General features: G+C 30.3%; 3 protein-coding genes across 5 annotated transcripts; 2 read left to right on the forward strand and 1 right to left on the reverse strand.

Moving 5' to 3' along the window:
* Nucleotides 1-427: 427 nt before the first annotated feature.
* Nucleotides 428-5,458, forward strand: LOC103575906 (probable G-protein coupled receptor Mth-like 5). 2 transcript variants are annotated; one of them, XM_008555905.2, is made up of 3 exons: nucleotides 428-941; nucleotides 1,819-2,889; nucleotides 4,353-5,458. In XM_008555905.2, the coding sequence occupies exons 2-3, from the start codon at nucleotides 2,112-2,114 to the stop codon at nucleotides 5,006-5,008; spliced, it is 1,434 nt and encodes a 477-aa protein (XP_008554127.1). In that variant the 5' UTR covers nucleotides 428-941; nucleotides 1,819-2,111; the 3' UTR covers nucleotides 5,009-5,458. The 2 variants fall into 2 exon arrangements, with proteins under 2 accessions (XP_008554127.1, XP_008554129.1); XM_008555907.3 differs by lacking the exon at nucleotides 428-941 and adding an exon at nucleotides 950-1,231.
* A 332-nt stretch (nucleotides 5,459-5,790) lies between these two features.
* On the reverse strand, nucleotides 5,791-8,171 carry LOC103575907 (protein max). Of its 2 annotated transcripts, none has more exons than XM_008555908.3 (4): nucleotides 7,610-8,171; nucleotides 7,449-7,508; nucleotides 6,118-6,352; nucleotides 5,791-6,013 (listed from the first exon to the last, which is right to left on the reverse strand). In XM_008555908.3, exons 1-4 carry the CDS (start codon nucleotides 7,649-7,651, stop codon nucleotides 5,823-5,825), a joined length of 528 nt encoding a protein of 175 aa, XP_008554130.1. In that variant the 5' UTR covers nucleotides 7,652-8,171; the 3' UTR covers nucleotides 5,791-5,822. The 2 variants fall into 2 exon arrangements, with proteins under 2 accessions (XP_008554130.1, XP_008554131.1); XM_008555909.3 differs by having other exon boundaries at nucleotides 5,791-6,004; nucleotides 7,610-8,149.
* Nucleotides 8,172-9,400: 1,229 nt separating this feature from the next.
* Nucleotides 9,401-14,286, forward strand: LOC103575908 (ras-related protein Rab-1A). The gene is made up of 4 exons (XM_008555910.3): nucleotides 9,401-9,719; nucleotides 10,347-10,743; nucleotides 10,832-11,066; nucleotides 12,638-14,286. The coding sequence occupies exons 1-3, from the start codon at nucleotides 9,697-9,699 to the stop codon at nucleotides 11,030-11,032; spliced, it is 621 nt and encodes a 206-aa protein (XP_008554132.1). The 5' UTR covers nucleotides 9,401-9,696; the 3' UTR covers nucleotides 11,033-11,066; nucleotides 12,638-14,286.
* The last annotated feature ends 1,025 nt before the right edge of the window (nucleotides 14,287-15,311 follow it).

Consider the following 15,311-nt stretch of genomic DNA (forward strand, 5'->3'; position numbering starts at 1 on the left):
TTAACTGTGCAACATTCCATGTGAAATATTTATTATTATTTGTATCCATATTGTTAGATAAGTTAAGAAATTATTTTTAACGTTAAATTTTTGCGCGTCATCGAACGAGCTATGAAGAGCCCCCTGGGCCTAGTTTAACAAAAGCGGAATCCATCCCTGATTAAAAGAAACGATTCGAAACGATTTGTGATGTTAAACTTCCATAAGAATGGTGATTCAAAAGTATTCAACGTATTCAAAAGCATTAAAAACTGTTTAAAATTTTTTTTTTCAAATCGTTTCTTTTAATAAGGGATTGTAGTAAGAGATTCAAAATTTCAGGCTAACATCAATCTGACGTCAAATTTAAGAAAATTACCAACTCGATACTTCAACAGCAAGTTTATACTAATTGTGGACTTTAATTTTTTTGCCACAATATGAGTTCTGTTTTCCATAGTTCAAATTTCTAAAAACCTTCCAGATGGCCAAGGTTACTCTGCAAAAGTTTGCTTTTTCATTTTGCTGTTCAATACCAGCCTAAGATTTCGGGCAAAGTCCTAGTTTGTTGAGCAAATTTCTTTTCAATTTGACGAGAAATGTGTCAGTTTTCTGACAGCAATATGAGTGCACATCAATGAAAACTGACAGAAAGTTGACCACAAATTTTCTTTTCCTTTTGCTTGCATTTTGCTCTTCAACATTGGGTGTAGTTTCAGGCAAACTTAAAAAATAGCATTGGTTGTATCGATAGATGTCAATGTCAGTCAAGAAAAAATCATTATAAGTGAGGTTAATATATTAATGATGATTCAAGTAGTCGAAACTTGACACTTTTTTAATTTATGAGTTTGTATATTAATAATTAAAAAATGCCTGAGCGAGACTCTCCAAAATTTAAATGTACGGGGTCTTGAAAAATTATTTCTGGTGATATGAAGTTTGTTTTGTTTATAAAAATGGTAAACTTTTCAGATGTCTGATGTTATTATTCTTATTATTATAAGTGTGTAGACAGTAAAAGAAATTGTGTTAAAATCAAGATAATCTGTGTGTTAAAATTTCAACTAAAAATTCGGGTAATAAGAGAAGTAAATTCAACACTTTTTAAATGTCAGTGTCGACAAAAAAAATGTTAACTTTCACATTTTATTTTTGTACCATGGATATTCAGTAAATATAATTTAAATATTATTTTGTGGTCATCAATAGTGACAACAATTATCATTTAACATTCAACTATTTTTTGACAGTAAGCAATATTTTTATTAGAGCCAAGATTTTAAAAAATCATGTAATATTTCATCGCAGTCGTAAATAGAAAATCAATTAATTTCTTTTAAAAAAACAAACACATTTTTATTTAGTGAAAAAATAATTTTAACATTCCATGAAATAATTCGAAATTGCTACTAAATCTTTTTTATTCGTATGATAAAAATTCCAGCTTTTAGTAAATGGTAAATTTAACATATTAATAATTAAAATTTTTAAGTTAGACATTTATAAAATGTCGATTTCACTTTCATTTTTCTAATAATTTTTCCTCGACTATCGCTTGACTTTTTAAGATAAATTTTGTGTTAATTTTAAATTAACGCTTAATAAATGTTGATAGTTACAATTTTTGTACTAAGCAACACTTTTAAAGTGTTAAATAGTAGATCGATTTAAAATTTTTAAGTAACAGTAAAATGTGTTGATTTAACACAGAAAATTAAACACGGGCCGTTTTTAACACAGTATTTTTTACTGCACAGTCTTTGTAAATTATTAGTTTTTATTAATAAGCAATAAGTGTATGAACTGCGAATTAATTGAGTAAATTCCAAATTTCAGAACATATATAATTTTGGAACAGGAAAAAAGTCTAGTGATTAAAAGAAAGAACTCTTAATCATCATTCATAAAAATGTATCCATTACATTTGATTAATCGATTTATAGAAAATCTTCAAATCGATAAAGTAAACCGATGAAGTTTTATTTATAAAAATAAAATTTATGGTACAACGAATAGATGAAATAGTTGACAAAAATTTCATCTTAAACAATGATAAGTCTGAGTAAATAATAAAAAGTAATAATATGAAGATCTAACTTATTACCAAAGCGTAATTTATCACGCGAAAGATGTATTTGTTAATTCTTATTCACTTCGTATGGTTGAACAACTTGATCAGCGCCAGTACAGTCGTCAAACCACAAGATTTAACAGAATCCGTCCAAATAGCAAAATGTTGTGATATGAATGAAATCATTCTTGATGATAAGTGCGCACTGTTAACCGAAACCAATGAGACAACAATTTGGAAGCCTGATTTTATAGACGACAATTTTCCAATTAATAAAAAACAGCAGCCTAATTTTCATTTTAAAATTGGGTTACCACTATGTCGCAGTACTGAACATCAGTGGCATGTTTACTATAATCCGCGTAGTCAGTATCAAGACCTTCTTGCAATTTTACCATCAGGAAATCTCCGACACATTTTGCATGATCGCTGGAGTGCTACGCAAAATCAAAAACCAGGTTCCCATAGTTTAGTAGATGACGACAGTATCACCGTAGAGTCCCTTCATTTTGATTACGCATTCGGACACTACTGCGCAGACAAGGCTGTTCTCAGCGAAAATGCTCTCGTTACAACTTACGCGATGATTTGTGTCCCTGCAGTCGCTTGGACGGATTCTAATTATCTAATTAAACATGTAGTGGATCCAATAACTCGTGCGTTTGCAATAGCATGTTACTTGTTCGTAGCTATTGTGTATTTTGTATTACCGCAATTAAGAGATCTTGTTGGTAATATGATTACAAGTATGACAATGTGCCTTGCAGTGAATCAAATCGCAGTAACTGGTAGGATATTAACAGAATATGGCAGCCATGTTAGTTTCCTTATTGCTGGTAAGTCCCATAGCTTATCGCCACAATATCATTTTTGCAACACCTGCTTTGAAAGTTCAACTTCCGAGCGCTGTAAGTCGCGTCGGAAGCGCCAAATATAGTCATCCTTGCCTTTACATTTTACTTAATCGCACTTGTGCGCTAAATAGCCTATAACTTTACTATACTAATGTGATAATAAGGGCAATGTTCCGATATACACTGTGAGGTGTGATCTCCGACATGTACAGTAGAACCTCGATAAGTTAAAATTCAAAGGAAACGTTAAAACATTTGAGTTATCGAGTTCTTTACTTATCGAGAATTTAAGTTAGAGAGGTTATTGAAATAAAATTTTGTAACTTAACGAGGTTTATCGACTTTGGAAACTTGAGTAAAAGAAGATACATTTAATTCAATAGAAGTGACATTTATTGATTTATTTCTTTAAGTAAATTCAATTCTTTAAGAAAAAGTCAGTAATATTCTTTTGTTTCATGCATTTTTGATTTTCTACTTCAATCATTCTTTCGATGTTATGTAAACAAGAGAAAATTTCGTCGTTAATGTCTTCACAACGCTCAATAAATGCTCATAAATCATTGATGGCTTTCCTTGCGCCACTATTGAGATTGGTGGATCTGGTGTTAGATCATTTAAAATATTTTGAAGTGTTCAATTTTCATTTCATTTTAAGTTCCGTTCGTTAAGAGATTTACTGGAAGAATGAAGTGAAGATAAATTAAGCTTTTGACAAAAACTTTTGTTTGTATACATACTCAATACAATGACTCACTGATGATACTTTAAGTTATGGAGGTCACCAAAATATTATTTTAAGTTATCAAGGGCGATGCTCAAAATATTTGTTTAAGATATCGAGATTTTGTATTTTAAGTAATAGAGGTATTAGGCTGGTAAGGGAACGGAATCAAAAAATTTTTTGAGTTACAGAGGTTTTGAACTTACCGAGGTTTGAGTTATCGAGGTTCTACTGTATTAAGAGCACTGAACAGTGCTCGCAGTGTAATATCAGAACATGACTCCAAGATGTCACGATCGGTGACTATTTAATTTTGCATTCTATAACTAAAGACGTGATTGTACTTGAAGCGAGTGAAATGCCACCACACGTTGCGACGACGTATTACTTTTTGTCGCTCATGATATGCATAGCATACGATAGACAAATATTCTTGAAAAATTTAATTTAAAATGAAATTTTAATTTTTTACTTCTCGAAAATTGAACTTTCATAGCAGGGTTTCAACAAATAATGTATCCTACATATGGACTACGAAGCGAACGACAATTCTAATCCCGCCATTCGCTTTGAGGTTATGATTCATTGACTCATCAGAACTCGTGTCAATGCATCTTAAGCCTTACGCTCATGTCGCGACGATTGTTAAATTATTCGCTCCTTAGCCCACATGTTGCATAATCTACTAATATAAATTTTAACTAAATATGTTTTCTAATAGATTCAGTGGCTTACATATCATTGCTATCGGCATTTTTTTGGCTTAATTCTCTTGGTTACTTTGTTTGGAACACATTCAGATCGCGTAATATATTTTTGCGTGTTTCTGATGGCCAGAAATACTGCTATTATTCCATGTATGTTTGGGGATCTACTGTGACCATAGCTGGGACCGCAATTTTCGCACATTTCACTTTAGAGACAAACAAAGTGATTGTTGAAGATGAATTTCATCATGTACAGGAAACCGTTGGATGGTTGGGAATGTCTGTCCTGTTTACTTCTGTTGCATTTACAATAATTGTCAATATCTGTTTTACTTTGATGACAGTCAACACAATAAAACAAAACGGTACTTATGGAAGAATCCAACACAAAATAAAATATAGTTTTAGAATGTTTACGTTACTATTCGGAACTTTAAGCTTGGGTTGGCTGTCTCTTCTGATTTCGCAGTTAAAATATGATAATTTAATCTACTGCCATATAGCTGTCAATTTCGTACAAGCATTTGCAGTAGTATATATATGTGTATTTGGACAAAAAAGAGTATTGTTTCTATTAAGTAAAACGTGCAATTGTTGTATCAGCGAACAAAACACTTCTGACGAATTTGATTGGGGTGAAGAAATGACAGCTATCAATGCAGGATATTGATTTTAATCAGCAGTACCTTTGTAGTTAAATGTCAGCACGAATCGTTGAAACCAGTCGAATTCCATTAACTCGGTTAATCTATGGAAGAGTGAAAATTCTGACTTATCGAATTTCACTTCTCTTTTTAAAAGTAGACTACACGCATGCGCTGTTAAATCACATGTATGCGTAGCACGTAGTGGGGGTCGAGATTGATGGGAAGTCCCGAGTTAATGGAATCAGACTCAATGGACTTCGAGTGTATGCTAAAAAAATTATTTTATTGTTAAGTAATCGATTAACTGAAAAAACTTGGAAATTAACGATTCCAGAAAATACTAATAAAAGTGGCCTTATTTAGTCATAATTGGTTATTCTCATTTGTAAATTTATATTTTCGTAGTTTAAACAAATTTTGTACTTAATATATTTTGTACATGAGTATTATATAAAATAATGAGAATACTTCTCAACTCAGTGGCATTCATCACCTATTTTTTTAACTTTGTAAGATTTGAGATTCTCTCGTAATAATAAGATGGCAATAATTCTCAATTTTTTTATTTATAATATTAAGATTTTCAATATAATTACATGTACATCATCATATTTCAATAAATTCTAGAAAGTTTCTAAATATATTCATTAATATAATAATGAGTATATTTAGCATTCATATCACATTAAATATTATGAAACGTATCAATTATTTATTTAAAGTATTATTTGTTTTTCTATTTAAAAAAAAAAAAAATGCTGTTTTTGTTTGCGGGAAAATATTAACAAAAATATAAAAAAAAAAGTAACCTTATGTGACGTAAATCTTTTATTTTAATCAATGATTGATACTAGAAATTTTCAATTTTTTTGGATGACGGATAGTTCTGCCCGATTCACTGTCTGTCGACTCTGATTCAGAATCGTTGTAATTCCCAATATTAACTGATTCCACTTTTGTTCCTTCGCATGATTCAGCAGCAAAATTTCCAGTTATTTTTGCTTTTTCTAATGTACGAACTGTAAGAACTTATATGTTAATGAACAATGATATTTATTAAAAGCATGAGAAACATATTCCAAAATTAATGAAACAGCCATTACCCTAAGCAATATGGCGAAAGATTACATACTTTGTGATTCTAGTAAGATATTCTGCCGTTTTAAATCATCAATGTCTTGTTGGTGTGAAGAATTTTTACGTCTCATGAATTGGATATATTCAGCAGCTTTTTTCAAAATTTGTGCTCTACTCGCAACTTTTTCTCCTTGCAGAGAAGGTACTGTATCTCGTAGGCTAGAAAAACTATCTTTTATATGATCCCGACGTTTTCTCTCCAAAGCATTGTGATGAGCACGTTTTTCAGCCTGCATTTTAAAAATATGTTTATGAAATATAGTTTTTTGTCTTATAATATTAATTTTACTTATAGCTAATTTTAGCTGTTTATATTAATGTTGCTAAAAATCAAGGTTTTCAAGTTTTTATCTACAGGCTCTAATTACGCGAAAGTAATCATAAGACAATGAAAAGATTCAGGAAACGGCAACCCTGCAGGCCCGAAACTTTCTAGCTTGAAATAGTCAGTCATTTCTGAACTTCCCTGATTAAAAATTCTCATTGAAAAGGATTGAAAATTATTTAAATTCTTTTCAATCCATACGGAGGTTTTGGAAAGTATTGAATGGAATTGAAATTTTGATCATTTGAATACTTTGTAATTCGTAAAATGGAATTCAAAAGTATTGAAAGGAATTCAATCTTTCATCATTTCAATACCTTCCAATATCGAATTATTTTGGTATTGAGGATTCAGAAAGATTCAAAAATGTCAATTTATTTTAATTCTTTTCAATCCCACACTCGATCCGAAATATCGAACTATTTTGGTATTGAGAAGGATTCAAAAAGATTCAAAAATGTCAATTTATTTGAATCTTTTTCAATCCCACTCTTAACCCGAAATGTGAAATTATTTTGTTATTGAAAAGTATTCAGAAAAATTGAAAATTTAAATTCATTTGAGTCTTTTTTAATTCAAGTCTTAACCCGAAACGTGGAACTATTTTGGTATTGGGAATGATTGAAAATATCAATTCTTTTGAATCTTTTTCAATTCCTCGGAAGTTTAGAAATTCTTATACTATTTTTGGATTCAATATGATCGAAAAGTATTAAATTTATGTCCAAATGAAAACTTTGGGGTATTGAAAGTACTCAAAAAGATTCAATTCTCATCTTTTTCAATCCTTTTCAATGAGTATTTTTAATCAGGGTTTTGCAGTTCCCCCTATTCCTAAACATTCAGTTGCGCATAAGCTATTATCCACTTGTTCAATCCCTGATGAATTTTCTACTCTTCAAGATGTCAATTTCTTTGTTTTTATGAGACAAATCAAAGATGGATCCATGCTCGCGATAAGAAGAGATAAGTACTAAGAACAACACAAATATCAGGTGTACCTGGGAGTAATATTGCGTGTTATTAGATGGTCTCTGCCTAGAATCAGAGTCATCGCCATCCTGGAATTAAAAAGTTGATTAAAAGGAATTTTGAAATAAGAATGTAATCATTGTAATTAAATAAATTTTGAGAAAATATTCAACCCAACTGGTCAACTTACATCACTTTCGATATCAATATCACGGTCGTCGTCACTCATCATGAATATTTCAAAAATTATAAAAAGGAACGCTCAATAATTCAAACGGATGATAATTTGCTCCGGAAATTTTTGTGAGTTTTCATGGAGATAAATTTATGGAGATTTAAAAGTTATTTCAAAAAAGAGAAATAGTAAACATTCTCTAAGTCAAAAATATATGTTGACATTTTTAATTCTTCCGTTTGTTGTTTTTCATCTTCTTATATATACGAGTTTAAGAAATCTACTTTTTTTATGATTTATGAGTTAAAAATTTTAACATGCGTTCCTACGCACGTGAGTTGTAACTTATAAGAATTAAAGATAATATGAAAGAAATGTCTACTTTATTATTGTAAAATTTAAAAGTGACGTGAATTGGTCTATTTAGTCAAGCACGATGAAGGTTATATACCACAAACAACAAAAGTATGTAGATAGTCTTGGAGATATACACTGGTCACGTGACGAATATTACTCACTTTTTTTTATCGCCACAAAACGGTGTGACCGATGAAATTTTGACAAACTGTCAGTAACTACCATCTTACAGAAAAAGTTTGAATTCAAAACTAAAATGAATATTTTAGCATGATCCTGAAGTTAGCAGACAATCAAAAAATTTTAGATCTTTTTTTTCAACAAATAAATTGCAAAAAAAAATCTAAAAAAATGTACATGTAGAAAATTTTAAAAACTACAGGTGCAATTTTTCAAAATATTTTTTTTTTTATAATTTATTGTTTTAAAAAATAATCCAAAAATGGGGTTCCGTTTTGCCAAACTCCTCCGTTTGAGAGCAGCATAATAGCGAGTCTGGTCGAGCGCAAATTTTTAAATGTTAAATTTAAAAAGACAAAAAATTTGTTCTAGAGTTAGGAAAAAAAAACCCAAGAAATTTTCAAATTGACAATCAATTATATGATGTTTTCGATGAATAATATAAATGTCAGACCATAATAAATATACAGTATATTTGTCAGTTAAATATGTGTTTTGGAGTAGCTACTAGTGTCGCATAATCATCATAAATATTCGATTTCAGAGAAATTAAAAAATTATACAGAATATGGGTAAGTGATGTGCTCCTTTTTGTAAAGGAAAAGCAACTTTCACTTTTCCCAATGATGGAAAATGTCGGGCCTTTTGGGAAAAGACTATAAATGTAAATTTTCGGTCTTCGAAACCGAGGTTATGTTCTTACCACTTCGCGAAGGATGTTACTGTTGAAAAAAATGAAAGTTATTACACAGGTAAATAAATAGTTGAGTTATCTTTTCTTAACTGTGCAACATTTCATGTGAAATATTTATTATTATTTGTATCCATATTGTTAGATAAGTTAAGAAATTATTTTTAACGTTAAATTTTTGCGCGTCATCGAACGAGCTATGATGCCCCCTGGACCTAGTTTAACAAAAACAGAACCCCATTGCGAACGTCACTCACAGACTTATTCAGAAAACTTGTGACGTCTCGTCAGACGTTACCTAAAACTTGCTGGAAGTGAAGGCTTTAAAATTGACAGCAGGTCAACATCACTGACAGTTTACTAATTTAACGTCAAATTTCATCTATAGATTTCCGTAAACCTGCAGTCTATTCTAGCCAGAGCAACGGAAATTGACGTATATTAGCTGTCAAATTAAAAGACATCTTAGTAAACTTTGAATTCAAATTTTCCTTGCGCAGCCGCTTGGTAAAATTACAAACAAGTAAAATATCAAAATGTCAACAATCTGACGTCAAATTAAAGGAAACTTTTGCTGAAAAAACTTGCGGGCAATCCTGGCTATCTAGGTTTTAATAAAAAAACGATTAAAAAAGTATGCTTACGTTTACTTAATACAAAAGGGATACTTCATATGTCTGGCCGCCATTATTTGGACATTTAATCACAATTTCGATGCATGAAAATTGACTCGCGGAAACGTCAAGGAACCATTAACTCATTTACTGTTACAAATAACGTCAAGGTTAAGAAGGTATAACTTTGGGTGTATTAGTTGGGATTTGACAGTTGTGAGGAACGTAGACTAAAAAAAAAACGCCTTCGCCAACGTAGCATGTCTACAATGAATCCTGAATAGTAAGTCAATATAACATTATTCCTCTGTGTTTTTTTACTTTAGTCATCAGTATATTTTTAAACCAATACGCAATTATAATATTTCACTCTAAAAAGTATTTATACTTTTTTAAATTTTATGATATCTGAACAAAAAATTAAAAAATGACGAAACTGAAAGTAGCAGACATTAAATTTTTTTTTTTCTTTCAGTAAACAAAGAAAATATTTTCAAAAATTCGAAAAAAAATTCTGTGCGTCGAAAAATTTTAATTTCCTTGTTTTTAAAATTCAAAAAATTTTCTGATGTCTGCTGCTATCAGTTTCGAAAAAATAAAATTTGCATCCAAAATTTTGATTAAAAATTTTCCCCTTTATCTAAATTTTTCGCGACCAATATTTTCATTTTTTTTTATTTCTTTTATCAGTCACATTCCTTGTCATCTTTTATCTACGCGATGACTAATTCTATCTAAAGTCTTCTAAAATAATTAAAAATTTTTTTTTGTGCACTCTGCAAAATTTCTTTGTATTTTGATCTCCAATATTTACAACCAGCTGTTCCATGTCTCTATTTGTTTTTCCTACTGCTACTGATAATTTTTTACTCATCGAAACTCATCCTGATACTTAATAACATTTTTTCAGCGACTATCTTTTCAAACTTCTTCTTATTGGAGATTCCGGTGTAGGAAAATCATGTTTGTTATTACGTTTTGCTGATGACACCTACACGGAGAGTTATATTAGCACTATTGGTGTTGATTTTAAGATAAGAACTATTGATCTCGATGGGAAAACGATAAAACTACAAATTTGGGACACTGCCGGACAAGAACGATTCAGAACTATCACGAGTTCATATTACAGAGGTGCACATGGAATCATAATTGTTTATGATTGCACAGATCAAGACTCATTCAATAACGTTAAGCAGTGGTTAGAAGAAATAGATCGTTACGCTTCTGATAATGTTAACAAGCTGCTAGTTGGAAATAAGTGTGATTTGAATGTCAAGAAAGTTGTCGATTATGCTACTGCGAAGGTATAACTTCGTTTAAATTCAATACTTATTGAAAGCTCTGAATCAGTTTTTAATCAGGAAATTATATTAACATAATTTACTATGACAGGACTACGCAGATCAATTAGCCATACCATTTTTGGAAACGTCGGCAAAAAATGCAATGAACGTCGAACAAGCTTTCATGACAATGGCAGCAGAAATAAAAGCACGAGTTGGACCACCATCTGGTACGGATGCTGATCCAGCTCATAAAGTAAAGATAAATCAAGGTCGCGATGTTGATGCGCCCAAGTCTGGATGCTGCTGAAATTTTCATCTATTATTTCCATTTAATTGACTGCGTAAGTATTTTAAACTGTTAGATTTTATAAGGTAGTCTAGCAGAATTGGATACTTCATTTGTCCCACTATTTTTCGTCTTTAATTTACATACTTTAAGATATTAGCTCAGATTTATTGCAGAATGGTCAAAGATACCTGAACATGACTGCCCTCTTCGTTACTTCGCGAGTCGTCTATTCAGCATTAGTATAGTAAATTCAGTGGCGCCCACTTGATGTTCAACATAATTTTATCGAATAATAATACAGTAGATCCTCGATAAGTTAAATTTCAAGGAAAATGTTAAAACATTTGAGTTATCGAGTTCTTTACTTATCGAGAGTTTAAGTTAGAGAGGTTATTGAAATAAAATTTGTAACTTAACGAGGTTTATCGATTTTGGAAACTTGAGTAAAAGAAGATACATTTAATTCAATAGAAGTGACATTTATTGATTTATTTCTTTAAGTAAATTCAATTCTTTAAGAAAAAGTCAGTAATATTCTTTTGTTTCATGCATTTTTGATTTTCTACATCAATTATTCTTTCAATGTTATGTAAACAAGAGAAAATTTCGTCGTTAATGTCTTCACAACGCTCAATAAATGCTCATAAATCATTGACGGCTTTCCTTGCGCCACTATTGAGATTGGTGGATCTGGTGTTAGATCATTTAAAATATGTTAAAGTGTTCAATTTTCATTCCATTTTAAGTTCCGTTCGTTGAGAGATTTACCGGAAGAATGAAGTGAAGATAAATTAAGCTTTTGACAAAAACTTTTGTTTGTATACATACTCAATACAATGACTCACTGATGATACTTTAAGTTATGGAGGTCACCAAAATATTATTTTAAGTTATCAAGGGCGATGCTCAAAATATTTGTTTAAGATATCGAGGTTTTGTATTTTAAGTAATAGAGGTATTAGGCTGGTAAGGGAACGGAATCAAAAAATTTTTTGAGTTACAGAGGTTTTGAACTTACCGAGGTTTGAGTTATCGAGGTTCTACTGTATTATACTCATTTATAGAACTTTAAATTTCAATGAGGGCCATAAGTACTGCGTTTGAGCTCGGAGTAACTTGAAGATAAAGAAACCCGTTATCTTAAGCAATTCTAACAGAACATTATATAGTGTGTCTATTAGTAAAGAATCGCTGCAAACTCGCAGATTGTAGACTTTATATCTAAGAATTTACTGTCTAAATTTCAGGATCGCTAACCGTTTAGATTTTAAAGAAAAAAATTATTGAAAATCGACTTAAAATACAATGCTCTTATGGAAAAATGGGCGGTTATGTATATCAACAAATATCAATATGTTAAATTATTTGCAGTATAAAAGAACTATAGATAAGAAAGATGATACTTGCAGCAATTCGTCAGTATATTAAAAATACTATGTATCGCTTCATCCTAAAAAGAAAAATTGAAATTAAATTCAAATTGTTTTTCTTTATAAATATTTTCTCGCCATAACATGACACGACGTTTGACCTATTCCCTTACGTCCTTGCTCATACGCCTTTAACGACCTATACAATAAAGTTAATTCGTTTAATAATTAATATAATTTTCATATCTTTCAGAATAACATCGTTAAGCACTAAAAATTTGATGCACATTTAAATTAATTCGAGAGGCGTGCATAACGATAATGGTTGATACGACGAAGAAGCATTGAAAAAAGTACAATTCAACAAAAAAAAAAAAAAAAAAAAATTAACATACCGTAAGAATGTTATTAAACATTTTTTCATCACTTTTTTTAAACAAGTGATTGTACAAATTACAAAACTCTAAAAATAAATTTTTACACTTTTTTTTTTTTTTTGGAAAATAATCAGAAATCGGTACAGGAAATAAAAAAGTAAGTTTGGGTAATACATAAATAACGATTGGTGAATAATTGTCTTTTCTTCGTTGCATTGACTCAATATAAATGCTATTTGTTATGTTAAAAAGATCGTGCGATAAAAGGTGAATTAATTTCGATAAATATTTAAACTAAAAAAAATAATAAACTTAATAACCATGTATAATAGTGAAAAAACTTATGTATTGATAAAAAAAGATAATTACAGGCTTTTTTATTTTTAGTCTCTTTGTAATGTTTATAGATAATTATTTTCGTTGTGTTGAGATATCTTAGGACCCTCGTATGTTTTCAATAATTAAATACGTTTTATTTTACATGTGCATATTTAGCGATACTTGCATCATAATTATGATTTAAGTTGATGAAAGTTAACTTTATGTTTTTATTAATCGTACAAAATAAGTGCAAAAGCGCGTAATGTAATGCGAATAACAACTTTGTTTAATTAAAAATAATTGGAAAATTAAGTTTTCTCAACATTTCATACATATACTAGTGTATTTACGTATTGTAAAATGTTAAAAAAAATATCTATAAGGATGTGGAATCTACTAAATGTTGCGATCTAAACTTATTACTTTGATATTTTTCAATTTGTAACATGGCTATTAATAAAATTGAATAAAATTTTCTTTTATCATAGAAAATGATTTCATAATAGTGAGTAGCTTTCTTTTCAAATTAAAACGTATCTATCAACTGAGAATTAATATATTTGTAACTATTGATAATCATAAGGCTTGAAATTTTTTGAATAATTTCAAAAAATGAGTTTTTTAAGCCTCGTTTACGTTTTTCCATATACTAGTATATTTTTCTGTTTTGAATTAACATCGGAAATGTAGTATAGGAATACAGTCGAATTCCATTAACTCAGAACTTCCCCTCAATCTTGAGCCCCACTACGAGCTACCCTATCTCCTACCTAAACTATACATTTGTATGTGTTTGTGTATATTGTCATATGCATCATTCATGTAAACGTAAGAGCGCATGCGTGTAGTTTACTCTTTAAAGGGGAAGGGGCATACGATAAGTGGAAGTTTCCAGGAAATTTCCACTCCATAGATTAACGGTCCGAATTAATGGAACTCGGTTGCATTGCAAACTGCTTTTTTATTTCTAAGATTTACTACTCTTAGTTTTTATAAAAATTATATAACTCATATGTTAACTGATTATATATAGGTTGATATAATATGTGACAAACAAAAAGAAACAGGCTATACTAATTATTGCGCACGTTGAGTTTGTTTTATATATTAAGTATTCACTGTCAATGTGCATATGGATAATTGATTAGAGAAATTTGTATAATTGGATTTATCCCAAATAAAAACTTATTTTGCAAAACTTCAACATGGAAACATAACATAGCTTACGCTTTATTACTTAAATTGTCCCTGATTTAAAACTTCGACTTGGAAATTCTAATTGGATTTGATCAAAAAATAATAAATATTTTTTTATGATAAAATCCGATTGAAGTTTAATCGGATACTTGGGATGTTCGTGAGCAAATCTGATTGAATGCTTGTTTCCGATTGAATCTAATAGAAATCCGATTGAGTATCAATCAGGACTCTTAATCAGAGATTGTAATGACTATTCGTCAATCAGAGCATTTCTAGCGTGAATATAAAAAGTAGCTAGGAGAACTGGGAGTTGAATCCAGAACATGTCGGTTACGCGCTGGGTTCTCTTCCACTCGAGCTATTTGAGCCTATGCAATAGTCCATTCAATTTATCTATAACCATTAGGCCACACCGTCCATCGTGCGGTAAGATTTTTTAATTATTTTAAATAATGCTGTTAAGCAGGAAAGTAATTTGTTAGCATAGTAATTTTTAAAGTCATCAATTTTTATAAGGTACCCTCGGGTAACAAGGCCTAGCTAAGGGAGATTTTGAATAGAATCGAAAATATTGCATTTAATTATCGAAGTGTATCATTAATCTTTATTTCAATTAACCATAAAATGTAGTGAAGTAATAGTAGTTTTTACCATAAACAAACAAAAAATTATACTTTTACAAAAACCATACGAATAGGCCTTTTTTTACTACGGTAGGGTAATAAGGCCTACGGGTTAAACAAACTGGAATAGTTTAACTATACTTAATAAAATTGGTATTAGAGATAAATCATCACTTAAATTAGCAACAATACTTTTTAAGAGTCAGAAGACTAGATTGTTTTTTATAATTTCTTCTGCGCTACGACAGCATATGATGGATGACGAAATATAAAAGACAGGGAACGTGGTATCGGGACTATAAATTTGTCGTAAGATCTCTATGCAAGACCTTTCTGCTAGAGTAGCCTTTAGCAGAGGCGATTATTTTAAATATAATTTCTGTCACTTAGGCCTTATTACCCGCAG

The sequence above is a fragment of the Microplitis demolitor genome, chromosome 8 (genome assembly GCF_026212275.2).
Source record: "Microplitis demolitor isolate Queensland-Clemson2020A chromosome 8, iyMicDemo2.1a, whole genome shotgun sequence".
Classification (NCBI taxonomy): Eukaryota; Metazoa; Arthropoda; class Insecta; order Hymenoptera; family Braconidae; genus Microplitis; species Microplitis demolitor.

What these genes read in the sequence shown, in the direction of transcription:
- LOC103575907 (XM_008555908.3), bottom strand. Translation starts at nt 7,651, where the DNA reads ATGATGAGTGACGACGACCGTGATATTGATATCGAAAGTGAT. An exon ending in ATATTGATATCGAAAGTGAT is followed by an intron (nt 7,509 to 7,609) that starts GTAAGTTGACCA and finishes TTTTAATTCCAG; the next exon opens with GATGGCGATGACTCTGATTC. An exon ending in ACACGCAATATTACTCCCAG is followed by an intron (nt 6,353 to 7,448) that starts GTACACCTGATA and finishes TTTAAAATGCAG; the next exon opens with GCTGAAAAACGTGCTCATCA.
- LOC103575906 (XM_008555905.2), top strand. Translation starts at nt 2,112, where the DNA reads ATGTATTTGTTAATTCTTATTCACTTCGTATGGTTGAACAACTTGATC. An exon ending in TGTTAGTTTCCTTATTGCTG is followed by an intron (nt 2,890 to 4,352) that starts GTAAGTCCCATA and finishes GTTTTCTAATAG; the next exon opens with ATTCAGTGGCTTACATATCA.
- LOC103575908 (XM_008555910.3), top strand. Translation starts at nt 9,697, where the DNA reads ATGTCTACAATGAATCCTGAATA. An exon ending in TCTACAATGAATCCTGAATA is followed by an intron (nt 9,720 to 10,346) that starts GTAAGTCAATAT and finishes ACATTTTTTCAG; the next exon opens with CGACTATCTTTTCAAACTTC. An exon ending in TCGATTATGCTACTGCGAAG is followed by an intron (nt 10,744 to 10,831) that starts GTATAACTTCGT and finishes TTACTATGACAG; the next exon opens with GACTACGCAGATCAATTAGC.